General features: G+C 36.3%; 1 protein-coding gene across 3 annotated transcripts in view; it reads right to left on the bottom strand.

Moving 5' to 3' along the window:
• Positions 1–73: 73 nt before the first annotated feature.
• The window catches only part of RAPH1 (Ras association (RalGDS/AF-6) and pleckstrin homology domains 1), a 98,868-nt gene continuing 74,969 nt past the window's right edge, over positions 74–23,972 (bottom strand). Inside the window, exons 6-15 of one of the 3 annotated variants that reach the window (XM_012655545.1) lie at positions 21,017–21,094; positions 20,419–20,578; positions 19,155–19,276; positions 17,533–17,598; positions 16,071–16,214; positions 15,223–15,333; positions 8,202–8,300; positions 7,388–7,508; positions 2,792–2,934; positions 74–790 (exon numbers count right to left, since the gene is read on the bottom strand). In XM_012655545.1, the coding sequence (XP_012510999.1) occupies positions 788–790; positions 2,792–2,934; positions 7,388–7,508; positions 8,202–8,300; positions 15,223–15,333; positions 16,071–16,214; positions 17,533–17,598; positions 19,155–19,276; positions 20,419–20,578; positions 21,017–21,094 (1,047 nt within the window). In that variant the 3' untranslated portion in view covers positions 74–787. Of the gene's footprint in view, positions 791–2,622; positions 2,685–2,791; positions 2,935–4,922; positions 5,338–7,387; positions 7,509–8,201; positions 8,301–15,222; positions 15,334–16,070; positions 16,215–17,532; positions 17,599–19,154; positions 19,277–20,418; positions 20,579–21,016; positions 21,095–23,972 lie in introns of those variants that run through there. The other 2 variants (XM_012655537.1, XM_012655552.1) reach the window with 2 other exon arrangements.

Raw genomic sequence — 23,972 nt, 5'->3', positions numbered from 1 at the left:
GGGAGGGGTGGGGAAGGCTGTGAAGCAGTGTAAGGGGTGACTATCTTAGGTTGTGGGGATAAAGGGGGCACAAGTGAAGTGTAGGGCCGATTCACAGACTCCATTCTGGCCTAAAAAGAGTATAAAGGGGGGTGGGAGAGAGAAAAAAAACAACAAACAAAACAGTTACAGAGGTAAGCTTTGATTGTGTAAAAGTAAGAAGCAAGGAGTCTGGGACATGCATGAAAAGGAAGCAGCAGCTGGTGGTGATCATAAAGATGGACAGCGTCAGGAAGGCTAAAATCTGATTATCTGGGCAACAAGGACACAGAGAAAATTTGTTTTACCCAACAGTATTCTCGAATAGCTAGACTGCCTAACCACCTAGGAAAAACTTCCCAGTGCAAAAGCTGTCTGGATGGTGACAGGATGTATGATTTCTGACCTTGGCTGTATGACTTTCTCACACCCTGCCCTAAGAGGGAAGCCTCTGTGGAAGGCCCCGAGCGCTGGACGTGGGCAAGGGGAGATGTGACGGCTCAAGTTCACCTTCCGTCCATGACTGCATCCACATCAAGCAGATGCCGTACTGGGTTTGAGGGTGCTGGTAGAGGGCCTCCTGAAGAGTGAGGACAGCTTTTTGATGCTAGCAAGCTGACACATGAGAGCATGAAAATGTTGAGCAGGCGTGCACAGTCACACAGGAATGAATGAGCTTGACACACACACTTGTGTTCAGGTGAGACACTTGCATCCAACATGCACAGTCCAGCAATGCAGGTAAAGGGGGGCATTCTTTACATTTGTTTTACTGGAAAATACATAAAGAAATGCTTTGTAAACATTATGGCAAAAGATCACAAAAGTATCATACAGAAAAAGCCAGAAGAAAATAAGAAGAAACTATGGTAGGCTAGAATAAGGAAATGTATCAGGAAATGGGAGGCAGGGTTTGCCAACAAGCTGCTGACGAACCCATCTGGGTACTGCATCGTTGCCGAAATGACCACATCTGGTCGTTTACTTTATGGAGCTAATTATGCATGATGGTGATTTAAGTACTTTTGAAGAGAGGAAGAAAGGACCCCCGGGTAAATTTGGCTGCATCTTTTAGGCTCTTTGAACAAACTCTGAGGATCCAACATAAACCATTTGTTTTCAATTACATTTGACATCTAATTAGAATCGAGAATGTTTGTTAGTGGACTAGAAGGCTCATTATAGGGCACAATTCTAATGCCCATCAGGACACTCACATGTCTCCTTAAAAATTACACCATCAAGGTAAAAGCATTAGTCTGTAAGATTTGGTTATAGGAGTCACTCAGGTTAATGTGTTTCCAGAGAACAGCCCCTGACCTTAACTTGACCCTGTGTTGGCTGCTTCAGGGGTGCAGGCCTTAGCTGTGCCGGCCTTCTCATGTGGCACCTGAGACTGAGGTAACAGGAGAAGAAATACACAGTATGATCGAGACTCAAGTCGTCACTGCCACACGGCAGGGTTTTTAATCTTTCTGAAACACTTTGTGCAATGATGGACTTGGCTTCTTAATCACAGAATGTTTGGGTCTTTGTTTTCCTTGGCCTTACATATAACAATTAAGTAGTTTTATAACTTAAAATTGCACGTGGATCTCACCATTCATAACTTGGTGAGGCAAAGGGTTTTTCCGTTGACATCTGAGTTATGTAAAGCAGCTTCTCTAGTACATTTTTAGAGTACTAGCTACATCCAAATTGATTAAACGGGGGAAAGGAGAATTACTCTTAAAGTTTGACTAATTGATAAAGGAATTAAATTGTCAGTGTTTTGAGACTTTAGATCATTAGAACTAATTCTCAAACACTCACTTCTGAAGCAAAGTGCCTCACCCCACACTGGAGCCACTAATGGCTCCTCCGTCCTCCCAAAGACCAGTTAATCAACCACATACACAGTTAAGGAATAAACTGAGGGAAAATGTCCATTTAATACTCATCCGTGAATGTACCTGTGTAAGTGAGTCAGACCACAAGAACAGCAAAAATCAAAATTATTGGGTAAAAACAAAATAGGCCAGATGTGCCACTCTTCCTCAATGATGAACTAAGCTCTTGCACACTGGAATGACAACAGCCAGGACATACCCTTGGCTGCACAACTGCAGAGACCGTTTGATAGAGGACTACTATGTCTTAACTCAGCTAAAGAACCACTCTATTTTTCTAATTATAATCTTGCAATAATTATAGTTATCTTCAGTGTCACTGAACAATCTACTATGCAAGGCTCAGAAATCCAAAATTTTACGGGGACTGATTTGAATTTAGTCTTCCACATAAAGGATAATTTGAGAAAATTCGTCAATGCCAGAGAAATGCAAAAAAGCACCAAAGAAAGAAGATAAGGAATGAGTCTGAATGAATTAAATTACTAATAGATAAAGAAATAACTGTAAGCAGCTTCTCTGGAACATATTTAGGGCATTGGCACTAGTTGGTGGTGTATCATCAAATTAAGAGTGCAAACGAGGAAATTGTTATTTCTGAAAAGTTTGAGCCACTGACAAAAGAGTTAAATTGCCGGGGTTTTTTTTGTTTGTTTATTTTTGAGATCTTAGGTCATTAGAGCCAATTTGCAAATATTTCCAAGGGGAAGTCAAATCGATAGGTCTGAGACAGCTTTACCTGTTACAAAAGGAAGGGTGAAGATCTGAGAAAGAAGTCTGAAAATAGAGCCAAATAAGATTCTTAATAAAGGAATAAAAGAACAACAAGTTAAACCCATAGAATACCACAGATTCTTCTACGTAAATTAAAACGAGTGTGTTACCTTGTTGGACTCTTCCAACTGAGTGCCTCGCTTCCAGGCTTCGGAGAAGATAGAGCTCACGATGCTCTGGGAACGAATGTGTCCTGCTGGCTGAGTGTCGGAAACTCCACTGTCAGACTGATTGGAGTGATTTGACTGAGACTCTGTTTAAAATAGTTTTTAAAAAATAGGATTAAATGAGTCACTATTCTGATAGTAGGAATATGAACATTTACATAGATCTTTTTACACAGGTCAAATGCTATATAGCAGTGGTCTCCAACCTTTTTGGCACCAGGTACTGGTTTCATGGAAGACAATTTTTCCATAGACCGGGGTTGGGGTGGGGGGAATGGTTTCAGGATGATTCAAGCACATTGCATTTATTGTGCAGTCAAACCTCTCTGCTCATGATAATCTGTATTTGCAGCTGCTCCCCAGCGCTAGCATCACTGCCTCAGCTCCACCTCAGATCATTAGGCATCAGATTCTCGTAAGGAACATGCAATCAATACCTCGCATGTGCAGTTTACAGCAGGGTTCGTGCTCCTATGAGAATCTAATGCTGCTGCCGATCTGACAGGAGGCGGAAGTTACGCAGTGATGTGAGCCATGGGGAACAGCTGTAAATACAGATGAAGCTTTCCTCGCTCACCTCCTGCTGTGCAGCCCAGCTCCTGGAAAGCCACTGACAATACCGCTCAGGCCTGGGGGTTGGGGACTGCAGCTATGTTGGATAGCAACAAGTTACTTTTACTCATTTCATTATAAACATTGCCTGTATTTTCCACTAGAAACTTTCCTTGCTTGGGGTTACTAGGAAATTTTGGATTCTTTTTAAATAGTTCACCATGAGAGACTGATAATTACAATAAAGGACTCCTATAACGTTAGTTGTATCTTGACAACCTGATTTCATGATTGTGTGAAATTTGCTCCAAACAAGAATAAATGAACCATCAGTGGAGGTCTGAATTTTTTTCAATCATGTCTTCATTACTTTGAGAATCAGCATTTTTAATACCCTCTGCTCCAGGCCATTCCCAGAGTTGTAACTTAGGAATTCAGATCTATAATTGATGATTATCTCCTTTTCCCTAGCAATGAACAATACTTAGAATTCAACCCCCTAGTGCGAAGTGTGTTTCCTAGGGATTTAAGTATTGGCCCCATAGGGCAGCAGCCGTGCTATGTCCTTGGCCTCCTGGGCAAGGCACGGGAAAGTCTCCAGGGGAGCGAGCCTTGGTGGGAAAGGCCGTGAGGACACAGTGTGTCTCTGACTGACATCTGAGCTGAGGGATCTGACAAGATTATTTCACTGGACTCCTGATTAGGTAAGGTAACCATGTGGATGCACCTAAGTTGATGCCTGGCATCTAGTGGAGACTCAAATGTTAAAACTGATCTGATCTACTCTGTGATGTGTGGATATCACTAGACTGTGATATTAAGCCAGCAAGTCAGCCAAGTTAGCCAAAGTAGTCAAAGATAATAGCCACAAGGAAATCCTAAACCCAAACTCTTTTGGAGACAGTTAAGACAATATCCTTAGGGCAAAAATACAAGCAACATAAGATAAAACCTACTCTGTTTTCTTCTTTCTTGATCACATAATAGCTGAGTAGTTTTTTAAAAGTTACAACTTCACTAGCCTCATTTATTATCCCTATTTAATATCCTGAACAACAGTTTACAAGACAGGAGGCTGGAACACATGAATCCTTGAGCTCTCTTCAATATATGATTTTATGATATATATTAAAAAGTCTGCTTAATACTTTACACAAACTATATGAATGATGTTGGCACAGGGAAAGGCACTAAACCTATAACACATCATAGTGTGTGAAAGCGCCTGACGTAAGTACTATAGAAATTTTTCAAAAATATCATTAAAAAATTAAAAAAACATTATTCATCTTTTCTCAATCTTCTATCCCTTAATTTCCTTTTCCTACATACTTTTCCTACTTGCTACTCTTACCTTGCCTATCCTAATCCATGTTCTGGAAGGGTTCCCTCCCCACCCCACCCCACCCCCCCCAGTTTAATAAATGTTTTATCTTAGAATAGTTTTAGGTATTTACAGATTAGGTATTTGAATATCAGAATATTAGAACAGTTTTAGCACAGAATTTGTACATACCTGGTATCTAGTTTATCCCATTATTTAGCAATATGCTTGGTTTTAAAGAATTTCTCCTTGGGTCAAAAGTGTCCTCTTTTAATATTACTTCTCTTTAGTTTACCCCAATTAACAAGCTACCTTACTATAACAGGACATTTGTCACAACTCAGGAAATGACATTGGTACATTACTATTAACTAAACTCCACACTTCATTTGGATTTTACTAGTGTTTCCCTAATGTCCATTTTCTGATCCAGGATACCACATAACAGTCGTCATGTCACCCACAGCAGTTTCTCAGACTTTCCTGTTTTTGATGACTTTGACAGTTTTGGGGAGTACTGGTCAGGTATTTTGCAGACTGTCTCTCAGTTTTGGTTTGTCTGATGCTTTCCTCTTCATTAATCATCTGAGGTCATGGGATTTGGGGAGGAAGACTACAGAGAAAAAAAGCCATTCTCATCACATTATATCAAGGGTATCTGTCATCAATATGACTTATTACTGATGATAATGATCACCTGGCGGAGGCAGTGTTTGTAAGGTTTTTCCACTGTGAAGGTGCCCATCCCCCCCCAGTTGAAAGCAAGTCACTATGCACAGTCCACACTTGAGGAGTGTGGAGTTGAGTTCTACCTCCTTGAGGGCAAAGTGTCTTAATCATTTAGAAATCTGTACAGGAAGGTTGTTTCTTCTTCCCAGTATTTATCCAATAATTTGTATCAGTGACTCATGGATATTTATTTTATAATTTGGGTTATAATCCTTTACTACATTTTTTATTGTATTGCTCAGCTTTGGCCACTGGAACTCTTTCAGGTTGGATCCTGTGTCCCTTTGACAAACTCCCATCTTGTTTTTTTTTTTTGATCACTTTCTTACTTTCTGCCATTGCAAGAGGCTCCAGGCTTATCTTGTATATATTCTCTGCGATAGCCCTATCATCAGTCCACAATTTCCGTAAGAGCCCTGGTTCCTTTTTCTGGAGAGTAGTATTAGAAACCACGATCTAGGCACTGGGTTTTCTCATTGTTACTGGGTATCACTGCTTCTAGGCCCTCTCAGTGGACAAAACTAGGAAATATACATATATATACACACACAAACCCGTGCATGTATAATAATTTGTTTTTACTTAATTATTGAGTCATATAACTTTTTAATCAAATACTACTTAAAGTAATTATTTCTTTCACCATATATGGTGTGAGAACAATTAAAAAATTCTGCTTTTAGATGACAAAGATCTCATTCATGGAACATTCTGAAGTGAAAAAAGCATTTATCTTAAGAAGTAATCACAGTACACTAGCTTAAAGGATGTGTGAATCTGAAAATAAGCACCTTTTGAGTATCACTGATTTCCTGTGAAAATTTTAGAAAGTCTGATGACTTGAACGGCTTTCTCTAACTGTTATACTGAACTAGTTCTAGTTATTTCCATTCCCCTGAAATGTCAGGAAACCTGTGGGGAAGGAAGGCAGCTTCGTCATGGGGTTTTTTTTTTTTTTTTTTGAGACAGAGTCTCACTGTGTTGCCCGGGCTAGAGTGCCGTGGCGTTATCCTAGCTCACAGCAACCTCCAATTGCTGGGCTCAAGCGATCCTCCTGCCTCAGCCTCCCAAGTAGCTGGGACTACAGGCATGCGCCACCATGCCCGGCTAATTTTTTCTATATATTTTTAGTTGTCCAATTAATTTCTTTCTAATTTTAGTAGAGACGGGGTCTCGCTCTTGCTCAGGCTGGTTTCGAACTCCTGAGCTTAAACAATCCGCCCGCCTCGGCCTCCCAGAGAGCTAGGATTACAGGCATGAGCCACCGTGCCCGGCCTCGTCATGGATTTTGAGTATAAAGACTCTCTCCAAGAAACTTTTTACCCCAAATTATGCATCAGTAGTTGTTTTTCGGCTGTATGTGTGAGTTTTGAATAAACTTTATAAATAACATGAATCTTGGCTTTATAAGTCTATATACTGATTTTTCATTTCAAATGCATTTGTGAACTAGCCCATGATATTGTTCCCTCTAGCAATTAGAAACAAAAAAATCAGACCAGGTACAGTGGATCGCACCTATAATCCCAGCACTTTGGGAGGCCAAGGTGGGAGGACTGCTTAAGGCCAGGAGTTTGAGACCAGCCTGGGCAACACAGCAAGACCCTTTCTCTACAAAAAAATTAAAAAAATTTTTAAAAGTCAGCAGGGTGTGGTAGCATGTGCCTGCACTCCTAGCTACTCAGGAGGATCACTTGAGCCCAAGAGTTGGAGGCTGCAGTGAGCTATGATGATGCCACTGTGCTCCAGCCTGGGTGACAGTGTAAGACCCTGTCTCAAAAACAAACAAACAAAGCATCTATTGATTGTAATTTAAAAATTAGATGTGGCCCTGGTTTTCAATAATCAAGCTGAAATTTCCAGGTCTACCTATCAGCCTCTATAGAGACTTCCATACTGGCAGGAAAATAGTGCTTTGAAGCATTTTGAACTACCTGGGATGCTGGAAGAACTGGATCCTGATTTAATGCTGGAGCTGGATAAGGAAGTCCAATCATAAGCTGACTCTGTTCTCTTCAAGGCTTCTTGATAGTTCATGTAGAGCTGCTTCCCATACTAAACAAAAGGAGTAAATGGTGACATCTTTACTTTACTGGGTATGATACAGAAGGATGAGGTAGAAAGGGGGACACATTTTTTGTTTACTGATTCATAACAATTAAAATTTGAATTAAAATTAATACTTATCATACTATAAAAATTCTTTTAATACCAGTAAATTTTAACCTATTCTTATTTTTCCTCATTTTTAGAGGGGCTGCATGAAGTCAACAATTGACTTGATTCAATTGTTCATTGTTCATGATTCATATGTTCATTACAAATATAAACGTATTTTTTCCCATCCCAAATTCTTGGTTCAGGGCCAGCTTCTCAGCACTTTTTAGGATACTGTTCAAAATATGGTTGGTAAATGATCATGACCTAAAGTAATTTAAAAATTTATTTTGCTTTGGCTAAACTCTGCTATGTCAGAATCACATAATGCGTTCTCCAAAGCCAAAATAAATCACTTTGACACTACACAAGCTTTTGCCAGCAGTATTATTCCCTGGATACCAACTATTAAAAGCTTTATCCCTATCAACAAGGAGAAAAGACAACATTTAAAACATGAAACTTGGGCCTCAGAAAACTCAACAGTGGCAAAATTATGAACATGAAACAATCAGAATAACTGTTGTGACAATCAAAATTATACCATCAAACACCTCATTATTCCATTCATCACATCCAAAGAAAACCTACCTTTGCGATGCGGATCCCGTTGACCCACTGATGCAGAGTCCTCACATCATCACAGCAAAGGTATTTGATATACTGAGATTTCTTCTGGATCTGTGGGTGCTGCAAGATTAAAGGCAAAATCCAACTAAGTCCCCTGGAGAACTAAAGAAAAACAAACTCTATCAAAGCTTAAACATATCCTGACAAGTTATAGGCCATTAATATAATGGCCAAACAACTTATACTTCTTATATGGCTGTAAGGCCAAATAAAATAGCCAAATAAAAAGTATTTTAACAAAGTAAATGAGAAAGAAATTTGTTAAATTTTGTGTCAGGATGTCCATGTTAAAATAAACCTTCACATTCTGGGAAATTTCTAAACATCCCTTCTACTTTTCAAAGAAACAAAGTCCATTAAAAAGTCAGTAGAATTCTTGATCTGTAAGACTGTGAAAAGGGAAGAGAATGTTTGATTTCAATTTGATCCCGCTGAAATCATGAATTCAGAAGACTCCAAATCAGAGAGTCTTTGGTCAAGTTTCCAGTGCTTGTCTGGAGGTAAATAATTGGGCTGGGTATACAAAGCTCAGGCATGGCACCTGGGACAAGAGTCCACAGTCGCACCTGCTGCTGTGGCGGGGGTAAGTGAGCACTGCTCCATAGGCCCCTCCCTCTAACAGACTGCGGGACCACAGCATGTGCCCTCTTGGGGGAAGAGTAGCTTTCAACAGCATTGTAAGATTTACTTTTCTCAATCCACTGTACTTTTCAGTTGAGGCTTGGATGGGAGGTGACTGACTTGACCTTGGCTATACGAACAGGTGTTTTAACTTCACTGGGCCTCGACCACTAGTTTTTTGGGAAGAAAAGCCCTAATCACTCTTGTTTTGCATGTAATGATTTATAATTACTACTTCCCTTTTCAGTTATTCTGAAAAACAAAAAATTGCTATATTTTGCCTAGAAAAAATTTTAAATTTATGTTCAATTATAAGAAAGAAAGGAGCTTTAAAAGAATTTAGTTTTCCAAAATTCCTCAATTACATTCATTTGTTGTCAAAACCCATGAGATCAATAAAAATAAGCAATTTGAATACATTCTCAATCCAGCAAGAATGGCCATCAATAGAAGCTATGTATCTGCACTGCTAAAGATCAATCACTGGTCTACAATGAAAGAAAAAAATGTAAATCCATTTATTCTATTCTATTCTTTGCTTTATAGAACTCAGCTCCTATAATAACATTTAATACTAAAACCAACTTTCTTGTTGAGGACTACAGTTTTAAACAATAAACCCTCAAAAATTAGAAGTGAGCAAAACAATAACAGTTTTCTCTCCTGACAATATAGATCCTCTCTTGGAATATGCTCCTTGTCCATAGTAAATCACATTATAATAAACCACCATAGCAATCTTGAAAGAGCAAAGGAGAATAGGTAGAGGAGTATATATTTTTCTATAAAAGAAGGAAGGGAATTTTACCTCATTTATTTATTCAACAAATATTTACTGAGGAAGAACTATTTGCCAGATGCTTCAGCTAGGTTTTGGGATATAGTGATGAGCAAAACAGAAAATGTTCTTGATCATAAGAAGCCATCGTTTGTGCAGAAGATGAAATAGGCTGACTGAAAAGAGCTTTCTTAGTGTTGCCAACTAGGACTTAAGAGACTGTTCTCCTGCTTCATGGGGCTCTGCCTACCAGGCAGGGTTCAGAGATCTGAACAAGCTGCTAGTGATGGCTCCCAGCCTTCATCAGCACACCTCCCTTCATGGCAGTTTACATATCATTCTTGGCTGCATGGGTGTTCGCCTACAGCAGAAGCCCTGACTGAGTGTGTACGTGTGCTTCTATTCGTTCTCTACATAAACTGTTTTTTTTTTTTTATCAATACAATATTAGGGAAAAATCAAAGAGAAATTATCCTCTACCTTTCCCTCCTCATCTCTCTAACCTGGGAATCCAGATAATACCGTGAAGAATACTATAGTGTAATAATTTGAGTATTTTTAAGTCAAGCATCAGATTACTTGCTAGTTTAAAATTCCTTTTAGAACCTCAAAAATTCTTTTCATTCCCACCCCCATAATAAAGGCATTCATCACTTTCCTTATGGTTATACAGGCTCTGTACCAGTACCTCGAGGTTGCCTGTTCTACTATTATTTTATTAATAGTGGCATTTACTGAGCACTTACTATGTACCAGACATATTTCATATTTGGAATATTTCATATATATTAGCTCATTCAGTCTTCATGAAAACTGTCTGAGTTACATATTGTTATCTCCATGTTCCAAGAAGAAAGCAAGGCAAAAGGATTGAGACAGCACTTAAAGTTGCTCCCAACACATGAAGGAACTGGAATGTGAACCCATACGGTCTCATTCCAGGGCACGCGGTTTTAACTACTCTGTCATACTACTGCCTTATTAAAATCTCCCTCCTCTGAAGTTGTTGCCTCTCCTCTTTTCCCCAAAATATTATGCTATTACTTTTAAAACTACACAAAGTCTAAGAGGAAGTGTGGAGGAGGGATTCGTTGCTAAAAACAGAAACTCAATATTTAAGCCTCTTTAAAGACTCCAAAAAGAATATATAATGATATTGCTCCCCAAATAGATGAATAGCTATTAAGAAAGGTCATCATTTCATTTTTTTTTTTTTTTTTTTTAGACAGAGTCTCACTGTGTTGCTCGGGCTAGAGTGCCGTGGCATCAGCCTAGCTCACAGCAACCTCAAACTCCTGGGCTCAAGCGATCCTCCTGCCTCAGCCTCCCGAGTAGCTGGGACTACAGGCATGCGCCACCATGCCCGGCTAATTTTTTCTATATATTTTTAGTTGTCCAATTAATTTCTTTGTATTTTTAGTAGAGACGGGGTCTCGCTCTTGCTCAGGCTGGTTTCGAACTCCTGAGCTCAAACAATCCACCCGCCTCGGCCTCCCAGAGTGCTAGGATTACAGGCGTGAGCCACTGCGCCCGGCCCATCATTTCATTTTTAAATGACACTGACTTGGAAAACACACATTCTCTGATAAAAGGTAAACATTTTGAGAACAGAAACATTTAACAATAAACTAAGAAATTCTGGATTACTTTTGTGCTATCAGATTATTTTTTCTGTTTATGCAAAAAATTAGCTTTAGACAATTACTATAACTCTGTTAACTATTAATAAAAGAGATGCTCTACAATCACAGTCAAGTGCCAAAGGAAAACAAATGAACGTATAGTACCCCTACTTATTACTTAGCAAACATATATAGCTTGATTCTCTCAATTGGCATACAAGAAATTAATTAGACTATAGAGTATAACATTCCACCCTATTACTTCCATGATTATCACATATAGCATATTTCTATTAGTAACAGTGCTTGAGAAGCTTATGTTCACATTCCATCCCTAAACACAAACCACTTTTCCCTTCCCACCTACCATACTAAAATAGTCATGTACTGCATGGTATCATTTCAATGATGGATCGCATATGACAGTGGTCCCCTAAGATTATAATATCATATTTTTACTGTATCTTTTCTATGTTTAGATATGTTTAGACACACAAATACTTACCATTGTGTTCCAACTGCCTACAGTATTCAGTACAGTAACATGCTGTACAAGTTTGAAGTCTAGGATAATAAGCTGTATCATACAGCCTGGACGTATAGTGGGGCTGTCGCTTAGGATGGAGTGCAGTGGTGCGATTACAGCTCACTGAAGCCTCCAACTCCTGGGCTTGAGAGATCCTCCTGCTTCACCCTCCTGATTAGCTAGGACTACAGTTGTACACCACCACACCTGGCTAATTTAAAAAATTTAAAATTTTTTGTAGAGACAGGGTCTCCTTATGTTGCATAGGTCTCAAACTCCTGGGCTCAAGCAATCCTCCTGCCTTAGCCTCTCGAAGTGCCGGAATTACAGGCAAGAACCATCACCCTGGCCTGCCTCATTTCTTTAGAAATGAAATTTTAGATCTAAGGTGAGCCCTACTCTGACAATTATTGTGTTATATAATTTTTTAAAACACAAGTCTTCCCTTAAGACACTTATTTAATTATACATGCATATATGTGTCCCAACAAAGGTGTACCTATTTTAGATGATATATCATGTCAAATTTGCTCCTATATTGTCAAAATTCATGAATAAGCTGTTCCTACAATTATTATTTTTTCGTTCTTATCACAAAGACATTACTTTTATTATTACCTTTTAAAAAACTAGTTACCAAACAATGCGTTTTATTACTTTCTGTAAGCGTGTATATATTTCCCATATACTGCATTTCACTGTAAGGACTTAGACTCAGCCAATGTAGCCTAAAGCACACAAAAGACATCAAGCCCTAATTTAAGTTTGCATTTGTGTAGACACTGTGCTGTAGCATGTTTTTGTTTCATTTGTTAGAACTCATATGCTCAAGAATAAAAATATTTACATAGGCAAAATCTAATACAGACTTTAGAGGAAAAAAGGCATATCTTTAAATCCTAATTTGTGTGACCTCGGGAAAATTGATCCCTCTAAACCTCAGTTTCCATATCTGGAAAATGGGGGCTCTAGAACACAGTTGAGATTGATGTGTGTAGTGCTTCTAGTGCAGGCCTGTCACCTTGGAGTTCTTCAATAAGTGATGGCCATTATTCTTACTATTATTTGCACTTAGGGTATCATGATTTTCCATTTCAATACATTGAATATTTCTAGGTATAAAGAGATAGGTAATATATGAGGGTAGCCTAAACTACTTTACCAAAAGCAAATAAGAAATACACAAATCATTATTATAAAAACCAACATAAGAAAAAACCCTTAGCACAAAAATATTCTTAATCTAAGAATTCTGAGAATTACAAAAGGGATTAAAATAATAGTGAGTGGTCATAATTAATACAGATTATAGCAGACACTGTTGGGTGCCTCCCCTATAGCTATCTCCTCTTCCCCATTTCTTTTCTGGCAGAGGCTCACCTTTCTGTGTCCCTCAGGATGTGAATTCTGACTAGTCCAAGGTAACCACTATGGCTTCACTCCCTCGACTATGGTTGGTTAGGAGTGGGAAATGTACTCTGGGCTAATAATCAATCCTCAAGGGGAGAGCTGTTAAGTAGGTTCTGGGAAATAGTTCCTTCCTCTTGAAAAAGACAAATATAGGGAGAAACAGTCCTTCTTCTGAATTTTGCTGGGTCTACATGTAATGCCTAGAACTGCATCTTGTGACTGTGAGGTGAGCCTGCCTGGAGATATGCTGATATGCAGAATGTGGAACAGGGAATGATAGAAAGAATTTGAGATCTCACTGACAACCTGGAGCCACTGAAATAACCCACTCTTACTGTCTTCCTGTTATGAGACCCTCAAATAACTCTCATTTATGTGGGTTATGTATATTGATACTGAAGGAATCAAAAATCTACCACTCTGGCATATTGACTATTTAAGTTAAAGATACTTGAAAAACAACAGGTACAAAAAGATCACTTTGACCTTCGTGCTATGTCTTAAAAGCAGAAGATAAAATTCTCATGTGAAAGCTGCCCTCCTAATACCAGAAAGACAAAACATTCTTATCCTCAAGGATGAGAAGTCAAAACAGAGAGAATTCTACATAGACTTTGTTAAAATAACCCTCATCTTTAAGCCTCCCCATATAATTTAGTTGCTTCGTCACAACTTACTATTCTTTGTTCAATCCACTCTACAAGCGATCGACTCTAACTACTTCTTTGGTTCTTCATTTTTTTATTAAGGCTCTTGTGCCACATAAAATTTGTATTATGCTTTTCTCTTGTTAATCTGTTTTATGTCAATTTAACTGTTGGGCCTAGCTAGGACCCTACGAGGATGGAAGGAGTTTTTCCACCCCTACAATGTTGACCTTATTAGAAATTAAGACTGAGAAAAACTTAAAATACAAGAATATACAAACACGCATCACACTATCCAAGAGAGCAACAATACTATCATGTTATGTAACCTCTTAGAAAATCCTACTATACATTTTTGAGAGAATGAGAGGGCAAGAGGCAAATAACACTTTACCATTATTAGAAAAATAATTTTGACATCATGGTTTTAGGGATTCTCAGGGGATCTTGGACCTCATTTTGAAAACTGCTTTGTACAAACTTTAAAAAAATCAATTGCTCCTGAAAGTAACCTAAATGATACAGTGGTGTTCTTCAGCAAAGGGTTTATATAATAAACCTAATTTTATTAAAGCAATCAAAAATCTACCTCAAAATCCCAAACAAATGATACTCCTTAAATCCAAGTGACAATTCTCACAGAAAAGTGAAATCAAACATGATATAAACATGTTTACCAAAGAGTCACAAAGATGGAGCCAGTGAGAAAAATTTAATCGTCCCCCTAATTTTTGTATGTTGTCTTTATCAGTGATTCAATAGATCACTAAAAATTTGCTTGAAATGTCAGATCTTCTCAAAAGTACAGATACAATTAGTGTGAGAAGCTCAAAAGCCTGGATAAAGAAGGAAAAAGAAAGCTCCCTAAAAACAGCAGATAGGTCATAAAGCACACATGGGCTGTCATGGCTACAGTTTAGAGAAAAAAGAGAGCCAATTCTGTACCAGATGAGAGCCAGTCCAGTTTGAAGTTGGGCGCAGTGCCCTCTGATGGTTCTGCTGAGTAGATACAGGAAAAGACAAAATACATATGAAAACACAAAATACATTTGACCCACATCAGTCTCTGATTAAAAATAAGCCTGCTATTAAAGAAGAGTGTCAAATTTATAATCAAATATATTTTATATGATGCAAAGCTTACAATGTAGTAGCCACTCCTTCTTAGCATTACTCTAATTAGGGCTAATTGGCTAAGGTCAGCTGTGATACAGTATATGGGGCTTTTCCTTACCACCCTTCACCATTTCATTTGAAACCTATAGAATAAAGCAAAAATAGTATACTTGCTGGAGATCCAAACCATTCTAAAATGGCCAATAACCTGCTCTTATGTCCAACATCAATTAAAATTCCCAAAAAAGAGATATGTGTTTACCTTTAGCACCAGACAATAGTCCGTAGGTGCTTTGTATTTGTTCCGATAGTCTTGGCCATAATAAACATTGACATGATCCAGCTGGAGAAAGCACACCAGATCCCGAGAGACCTAAGATAAAAATGCCCAAAAGACCAAATTAATAATAATGTGCAAACAACCAAATATCATACCTGTTAACAGTTTCTAGTTGAGAATCAAAACTTTACTAATACAACCTAGAAATTACTGCTCTTTTGCAGAAGACAAGACAATGAGATTCTCTATAAATGTTTCTTCTTTAATCCACAAAGTAACAAAAAAGGTATTTTTTTGTAACTTTTCACTTACTGTCTTGCCATTCATAATGAACACTAACTTGTTTGGAAATGTCACGTTTTAAAGATATTAATACTATAAATATAGTATATTAAATACAAAATAGTGTAACAGAACTCTTTGGAAAAAAACAAGAAAATATCAAGTAGTTCAGTGTCTGTAACACATATCTCAAGTACAGGGATTCTCGACTGGGGGGGTTTCTTCATCAGTTAAATAGGGGCAGCAATATAAGCTCAGAGGATTGTTGCAAAGACTAGATGAGACCGTAAAAAGCTTAAAAAATAGTATATAAAACTATGATTTCAAATTTGGTACAAGAATTAAGATAGGCCCAACTAATAACCAGAGAAGTGAAAATTTGGAGGTTTCCTCTTCTTTTCAGTAGATTAATAAACAAAGCAATATTCTGTGTACCCTATAAGAATTGAAATAAATCATAGCCTGGGTTCAGCTTGCCAGCAAACTCACTACAAATTAAAAGCAATTAGTGTAAGAAAGAAGTTCAAAAGCCAACAGAAGGGACACACCTTTGCTTTTCCTTTAGGGACATAGTAGATACCAGAGGCTCGCAAGAGAAAATAACGCTTTTTCCAAGACTTCTTGCCATCATCTTTCAACCAAAGGACTCCTTCAATTTCCGGTACAGTTACAGAACTTCCACAAAAACATTCCTAAAATAACAAGGTAATTTGGAAAGACTTATGATCCTTGAATTCTCTGAACGAAGTTGTGTTCACCCCTGTGAAATGCATCACATGGTTATTGAACCAAAATGGTTTTAACCAGGCTGCTAATTTTTCTCTCAATTAGTACTTTCTATTCCAAATATAATATGAATTTATTTTGGAACTACTATGGCAATCCTAAAACGTTTAAGTAAAAATGCCAGTCATACATGTAACAATGAATTTTTTACCTATAAACTTTCACCTAATGTTTTGAAGAAAAACTTGAAACATCAACCGAGTTGCATATAACAGTATTTTAAAAACATTTGTAAACAGCGTAGTTATACTAAATTTAATAAAAGTGTCAGGGCTAACATAAGCATTAGATTTCCTTTTTTTCCAAATTAACGATACATTAGATTAGCTGTCAAGCTAAATAGGAATATATTTTAAAAGAAAGCAACATGCCAAATAATTAAACTTTAACAATTTAAAAACTATCAATATATATGATTCTACGACAGTAGACATTTATTTTAAAAATATTTAATACCAGGTTGAAAGGAACACAAACTCAAAATTCTGAATTCTATTGTCTATATGTAGATAAAAATCTAATATTAAAACCAATCATATATTTGTAAAAGACAAAAGAAATCCTCACTAAAAACTAACACAGGACATTTTTAGCCTAAATTAATTTTTCTCCCCAAAGTACAGAAAAATTAGGAATTATAAAGAGAAATTTTACTTAATCATAGCTACTATCACTATGAAAACCACTTGCTGATCTTCATTTTCCTAACTGGTAAGTAAGAGTTTATTCAGGTTTTCATGTACACTAACTTCTCTAGGATTTCAGTTCTTTAAAATCAGCCAAAAAGCAAAAAATTCAATTATGTTTTAATTTATTACTCTTCAAAATGAGATTTCCTCAAATATGATCATTATGATTTTTAAAATTATTTGAATTATTTAAGACTAAGGCTTGAAATATTTTATGAACAGCTAATTATATTCAAATTTCTCTCTCGGTAAGCAGATAAAAACAGTTCAACCACATCCTTGAACAACCAGCCATCCCCCCTGACTTGGCAGCCCCCAAAAGCTCATTACTCCTTTTAGTTCACTAGATATTGCTTGGCAAAGTAACAGTTTTTAACACATTCTTCAGTGGCTTAAAATGTTCACACAGTTATCAGAGAACAAAGGCTTTTCTAGTTAACAGTTGTAACTACAAATATAGGGCACTGACATGCTTGACTTCAAAAAGGTGCTTAATAATTTTAAAATGTGCAGAAAGGTGGGGGAGGGGTCATACCTCCAATAGCACTTCTTTGTTTCTATCTGCCATCTCAGCTGTTTCCTTTTTCCCCAGAAGATAATTCTGGAAAAACAAATAAATGAAAGTTACAGGATAAACCCATTCTATTATTCCCTTGGCCCGGGTGTGTTTATGACTTCTACTAGAGAAACAGACTCTAATTTCTGTTGGTGTAAAGGGGAGTACTCCTTTGAAAAGCTCCCTGCTTACGGCATCATCACTAAAATGCTTCACACCAGCCTTCTCCTTGCCTATCCATTTGTCATGAATTATTCCATAAAATGCCCTCCCCCAAATCATGAGGTGATAGTACATGCAACAGCTGGCAAATATGTTTTGGGATATTGAATAGAAGTTACATGTAAAGGACCTGAAAGATTAAAAAATTACTAAACACAACGAGTAAGGCAAATCCCCTTAAAATGTGCTCATCCAGATGCAGAAAATTTAATTTAAATTTAATTTATGTTCTGGCTAATTTTTACAAAGAAATCCTAAATTCTCTGAGACTACAATAATCTCATTTGCTTGACTCAGCTGAAATCTGAATTCTAATCATTAGTATACAATTGTCTCTCCGTATCCATGGGATTGGTTCTGGGACTACCCTTGGACACCAAAATCTGCTGATGTTCAAATCCCTTATATAAAATAGTGTAGTATTTGCCTATTACCTATGCATATCCTCCTGTATACTCTAATCATCTCTAGATTACTTATAATACCTAATACAATGGCTACCCATCACTTCATTCACTGGATTCATTCAATGTGGTACTTAGCATGCAGCAAATTCACGTTTTGCTTTTAGAACTTTGTGGAATTTTTTTTCAGTATTTTCGATCAGTAGCTGGGTGAATCCATGGATGCAGAACCTCCACCCTACAGAGAGCTAACTATAATTATTTTTCACAATTGCCTACAGGAAGATCTACTGATACTCCCAAATAGGTATTTTTCACTAAAACATCCAGAAAAGATGTGTCATGATTAAGCCATATGAGGGATAACTACTCAATACCTTTAACACTGCTATTAATATTTTTCCTCATTACTACTTTTTATTGTATAATTCTTGTTTTTCCTCACCTACTGATTTTTATAAAATATCTTGGTATTGGGAAATATTAACTCAAACATTATTTTGGAATAAGGAGAGATGCCGAATAAATCAAGGTAACATGTATTAGAATGTGGTGCCATTTATATTCAAGGTTACTGGGATTTAAAAAAGAATAATTCCAAAAAGGAATTAAAAATTGTCAACTGCATAAATGGCTGAAGTAGAGAAGTACTTTTATTTGAAGAGATGAGAAACTCACCAAATAAACAGCTGGGTTCAACACAGCTCTGGATTATGGGGGAGAGACCTGGTAACTCTTTGGAGCTATACTTCTGCTTCCAAAAGCTTTCATCCCATCTGGCTCTCGGGGACTGGGAACCCTGAGCCCCAGCCGATTGTCTACCTCAGTAGTAGCAGTAAATGCTCCTATAGGTATTGCAGCTACATTGCTCCAACCAGGTGGTTGCCAGTTTTTAACTCTATTAACTCGGCAGTCAGAGAATAAAATAAGATACACATTTAAAAACCCTGACTTCTGTAAGTTATTTAGACTTACCTGTGGGTTTTTGAAAAGTGCATATTTTTCTATACGTTCCATAAATATAAGCTTGTTTTGGCTATCTCTTGTCCAATTAAGAAGATTTTCAACCAAGTTTTCATGGTCTTCAAAGATTCTCTCTGTTCCAAAATAAAATATCAATATTTTGTTAGCATTCTTCAGAATTTCATGAAAGACATGAAACCTTGTGAGGTAAGTCACATCAGAACCAGAATCTTAAGCCATACTATAGCCTTTGGCCCTTGGAAATTATCTGGTCTTCCCAGATTATCTGGTCTTTTATTTTTCAAATAAAGAAACATGCCTGAGTGATGATAAGTGACTTAACCAAGGGCACACAGCTGATATACGAAGAATTAGGACTAGAATCTAGGTCTTCTGATTTGTATTAATAGTACATCATTCTTCAGCCTTAAGCCTTTTCCCAGCCTACTCTTAAAAATGAAACACATTAGTTGCATTTTATAAGTTTCGATATCAAGTATTTCCAATGGTAGGTACTTAGTTCTTGGCATTTAAAAAATTTCCAAGATGATTTCTTCTTTAATCCATGAGTGCTGTTTAACTTTAAACACCGATGTATCTTCTAATTTCCAAATTAGGAATCAAAGAATATGTCCTATATATTGAACCTATGTTAAAGAACATGTTCTAGCCCAGGCACAGTAGCTCATGCCTGTAATCCCAAAACTTTGTGAGGCTGAGGCAGGAGGATTGCTTGAGGCCAAGAATTCAAGAGCAGCCTGGGCAACACAGTGAGACCCTATCTCTACAAAATAACAATAACAAAATTAGCCAGGTGTGGTGGTGTGCACCTGTAGTCCTAGCTACTCAGGAGGCTGAGGCGGGAGGATCACGTGAGCCCTGGAGTTTGAGAACACGTTCTAGATATCATTCTTTGAAATTTGCTGATGTGCTTCATGTTTTCCCTGAAAGTCAAATGCTGGTATAAAGACTTCAGTGCAAATGCAAATAAACATAATGGTCTTTAGTAAATGCACCAATCTATGTAGTTCTTATTTGAAGGCAAAAAGTACTTTGTTACCTTTTTAAAAAACTCTGTTTTAGCCATTGTAAAATCTGAAATGAACTAGAAATGATTTTGTATTCAAAGAACTTTCAAAATATTTGATAAAAAATAATGTAAAAAAACCAAATTATAACAGGTAATTTTATAGAAAAAAATATAAAGATGTCGCAAAATGCTTTATCAACATGAAAACTGTTGCAATTACATAGAAATTAGAAACAATGATATTACCCATTTGTAATTCAGAAATGGTTTCCACCAGCGACCAGTCTAGACTATAACTACAGTGGGATTTGTCCATCAGGTTATCCAGCACTTGTCTCACTGTCTGCCTCTCATCCACCATCATTGTTTTGGAACTGTCATCAGACATGTGGACTCTAATCACCAGCTATAACAGGTAAAAAGTAAAGTAAATGCACACCAAAAAATGGCATTCTAGAAAAGGCTTTCTTCTAACATTGAATAATATTCTGATTAATGTTTTTAAACATAAAGTAAAACACAAATAATGACTTTATTATGCATGAAAGATACACTAAAAACCAGATTCAACCCACATGAATAAATTTAAGGCATTTAAAAAATATCATACCAGGTAAGATTATAATGTTAAGACTTTTGTTTTACTCTTTTAGGAGAATTTAGAACCAGAAAATTACTTCTATTATAATGCATTTTACCCACAAAAAATACATGTAAAAATATATTAGGAAGAAATACCCTTCTATCTCTCCATATCATAGCTATACATTTTTAAACAAGGTAATTTTTTGTAAATCCATAAAACTGATAAAAATCTCAACCCAGGAAAAAGCCCACATATCACCTTTTTCACTTGTGCCTCTTTAATTTTCTCTAGGGCAACTCTGATCTTCTCAGCTTTCAATTTTGCTGCCTGTTCTTCCTGTGAACACAAAGTATTTTAGATAAACTAATGCTAAGGTAATATTTGAGAAGTCTTTTTTTTGTCTTTAAGGATGTTCCTAGCAATGAATTTCAAAGAATATAACTCCACACACTTATAAAGAATGCACTTTAAAAATAACCCCGTTCACAAAGAACAGACATATCCTAAAGAAAGAAACATTTTTATAGATGCAGATTTGAAGATGTCTTACAATAAGACTAGTTTCTGTATTCTAGTGAAAAAAAAACGTGTGATGTAGTAAATTAATAAGTTTGATTCTGTCAATCTGAAACAAATGAGTTCTGGGGTAAGGAAAACATGAATGTACAATGGCCACCTTTGGGCCTGCCAATTTATTAAATATGCACAATCCTTTCGCTCTGAATTTACACCTCCAAAGTAGGGGTAAGCTTTTGCATACTAATGTTTTGTTCTGCTACAATGAAAATGTATCATCATCATAAAAATATCAAAAGCAAAAAAACAATATCTACCTATTTGCTATTATATAAAAACCTTAATAAATTAAAATGTAGGTACATTCTCATTAATATACCAATACAACAAATACAGGAGGCTGCCTTAATGCCTAAATTTTATTCTGCCTTAGAAAAATCACACAACATAATCAATATTTCATGTCAGTAAACTCAAATTGTTTCTATTAATTGACTAATAATTTTTTAAAAATGCTAATATAATTTTCAAAGTAACAAAATTTCTATTAACTTCTACTTCAGAAAACAGATTATAAACAGTAATAAAAATTATAAAGAACTAAAAATATACTTAAACCATTTGTCTATTTTTTTCTAAAATAGCATATAGTACTCTAATACTGTTACTTACTTGTAATTTCCAACAATAGGCCATCAAATACTGTAGCATTAATCTCCAATTAAAAAAAACTCATTTAACTAAACTTTTTTTCATAAAGGATTATTTTCTCTTTCTAAGCTTTTGATTACTCTGGAAAATATCTAAGAAAAATATAAACTGCTATCTTATATATTCTTTTATATAATATGTCTAAAAAACAAAAAAAGTAAAGAAAAAACCTGAATTATATCAGCCAAACTTTATCCTCTCTGGATTGTGATTACAAACCACAATCCATGTGTTATTCTTCATTGAAAAGGAAAAGCTTCCAGGATGAAAAAACAAGAACAAAAACTCCATTCATTTAATAGATTTATTCCCTGTTTGCCTAAATTCTTTTGGTTTTCTTGTTTATGAACTGCTTTTTTTCTTTCCATTTTATACTCTAGGCTGTCTCCCCTCATTTCAAGCTTAGTATTTACTATTCCTTGGAACACAGAAGAAAACGGTCAGTGGGCCTGTCTGCCAGAAATCTGATCCATTTCAATGAAAGAATCCAGTGAATTAACATAATAACCAAGGTCTGGAAATACTATCTGTAAACCCAATTAGGCAGAGAACAAGAACTTTAATAATGGAGAAGGGTAAGACAACACTCAATTCTTATAATATTATAGATATATTCCTCTGACTAAAAGATTAAAGCATCCTATTTTTTGCCACTCTTATGCAGATAACAAATAGAATCATAAAATATGATGACTACATTTTAACAAATTTTTTTCTCTTTTTAAAGCAGGCTACAAAATGACAAAACTAAATTACTCAATTTGTAGGATTCTGAGTCTTACAGAAACAAAATCATTGTTAGGTAAATTACCAAACCCTATACACATCTTGTAGGATTTGTAGGATTTTGTAGGATTTGCAGGAGTCTGTGAGTCTTAGAGATACAAAATTATTAGGTAAACTACCAAACCCTATACACATCTTTGAGGAACACAGCACCACTCTATAAAGGAATATGAAATATTAGCATTTTCCAGTGTTTCATACGAAATCAGTTGACAGTTTTTTGGGAAGAGAAAGAAGAAAGCAGAGGTTTTATGAGTGTTTTCTCAATGGGATAATGATCTTATGTTCCTCATGGCTCATTTGCCACATCCTTATATTGGCATGAATGGCTGTATAGAGAAAAAAAATTTACCAAGGCATATTTATTTCATGTCTCAGGAAAGTAAATTTAAAGTCTGATGGGGAAATACTGATATGTGGAATCAATGTTTTGTGTATATGGAATACAAACATGAAGTTCTAAAAGGTCAAATTCTTTATGATATTATAATTCGTAGATGTAAAATTTTTAAAAAGCTTAGAAGATGTGCTCAAAACTGAGAATATTTCTAAAAAAAAAAGAAAAAGGAATATTCAAGAGAATGAGAAGACAAGCCTTAAACTGGGAGAAAAATATTTGCAAAAGACACATCTGATGAAGGACTGTTATCAAAAAATAAAAAAAAAAAAGAACTCTTAAAACTCAAAAATTAACAACTTGATTAAAAAAAAAAAGGCAAAAGACCCGAAAAGATACCTCACCAAAGAAGATAAACAGATGGTAAATAAGCATATGAAAACACGCTCAACATTATCTGTCATTAGGGAATTACAAATTGAAACAAGAGGATACCACTACACACCTATCAGAATGGCCAAAATCAAAAACACTGACAATACCAAATGCTGGTGAGGATGTGGAACAACAGGAACTCTCATCCGTTGCTGGTGGGAATACAAAATGGAACAGCCACTTTGGAAGACAGTTTGGCAGTTTCTTACCAAGAAAACTAAATATACTTTTACCATATGATGCACCAGTTGTGTTCTTTGGTATTTACCCAAAGGAGCTGAAAACTTATGTCTACAAAAACCTGCACATGGATGTTTATAGCAGCCTTTTCATAATCACCAAAACTTGGAAGTAACAAAGATGTCTGATGTCCTCCAATAGGTGAACAGATAAATAGACTGTGGTACATCTTGATAATGGAATATTATT

The sequence above is a fragment of the Propithecus coquereli genome, unplaced genomic scaffold (genome assembly GCF_000956105.1).
Source record: "Propithecus coquereli isolate 6110/MARCELLA unplaced genomic scaffold, Pcoq_1.0 Scaffold113, whole genome shotgun sequence".
NCBI classification, from domain to species: Eukaryota; Metazoa; Chordata; class Mammalia; order Primates; family Indriidae; genus Propithecus; species Propithecus coquereli.
The sequence above is the reverse complement of the archived record's forward strand: the minus strand, read 5'-3'. Positions and strand labels throughout refer to the sequence as shown.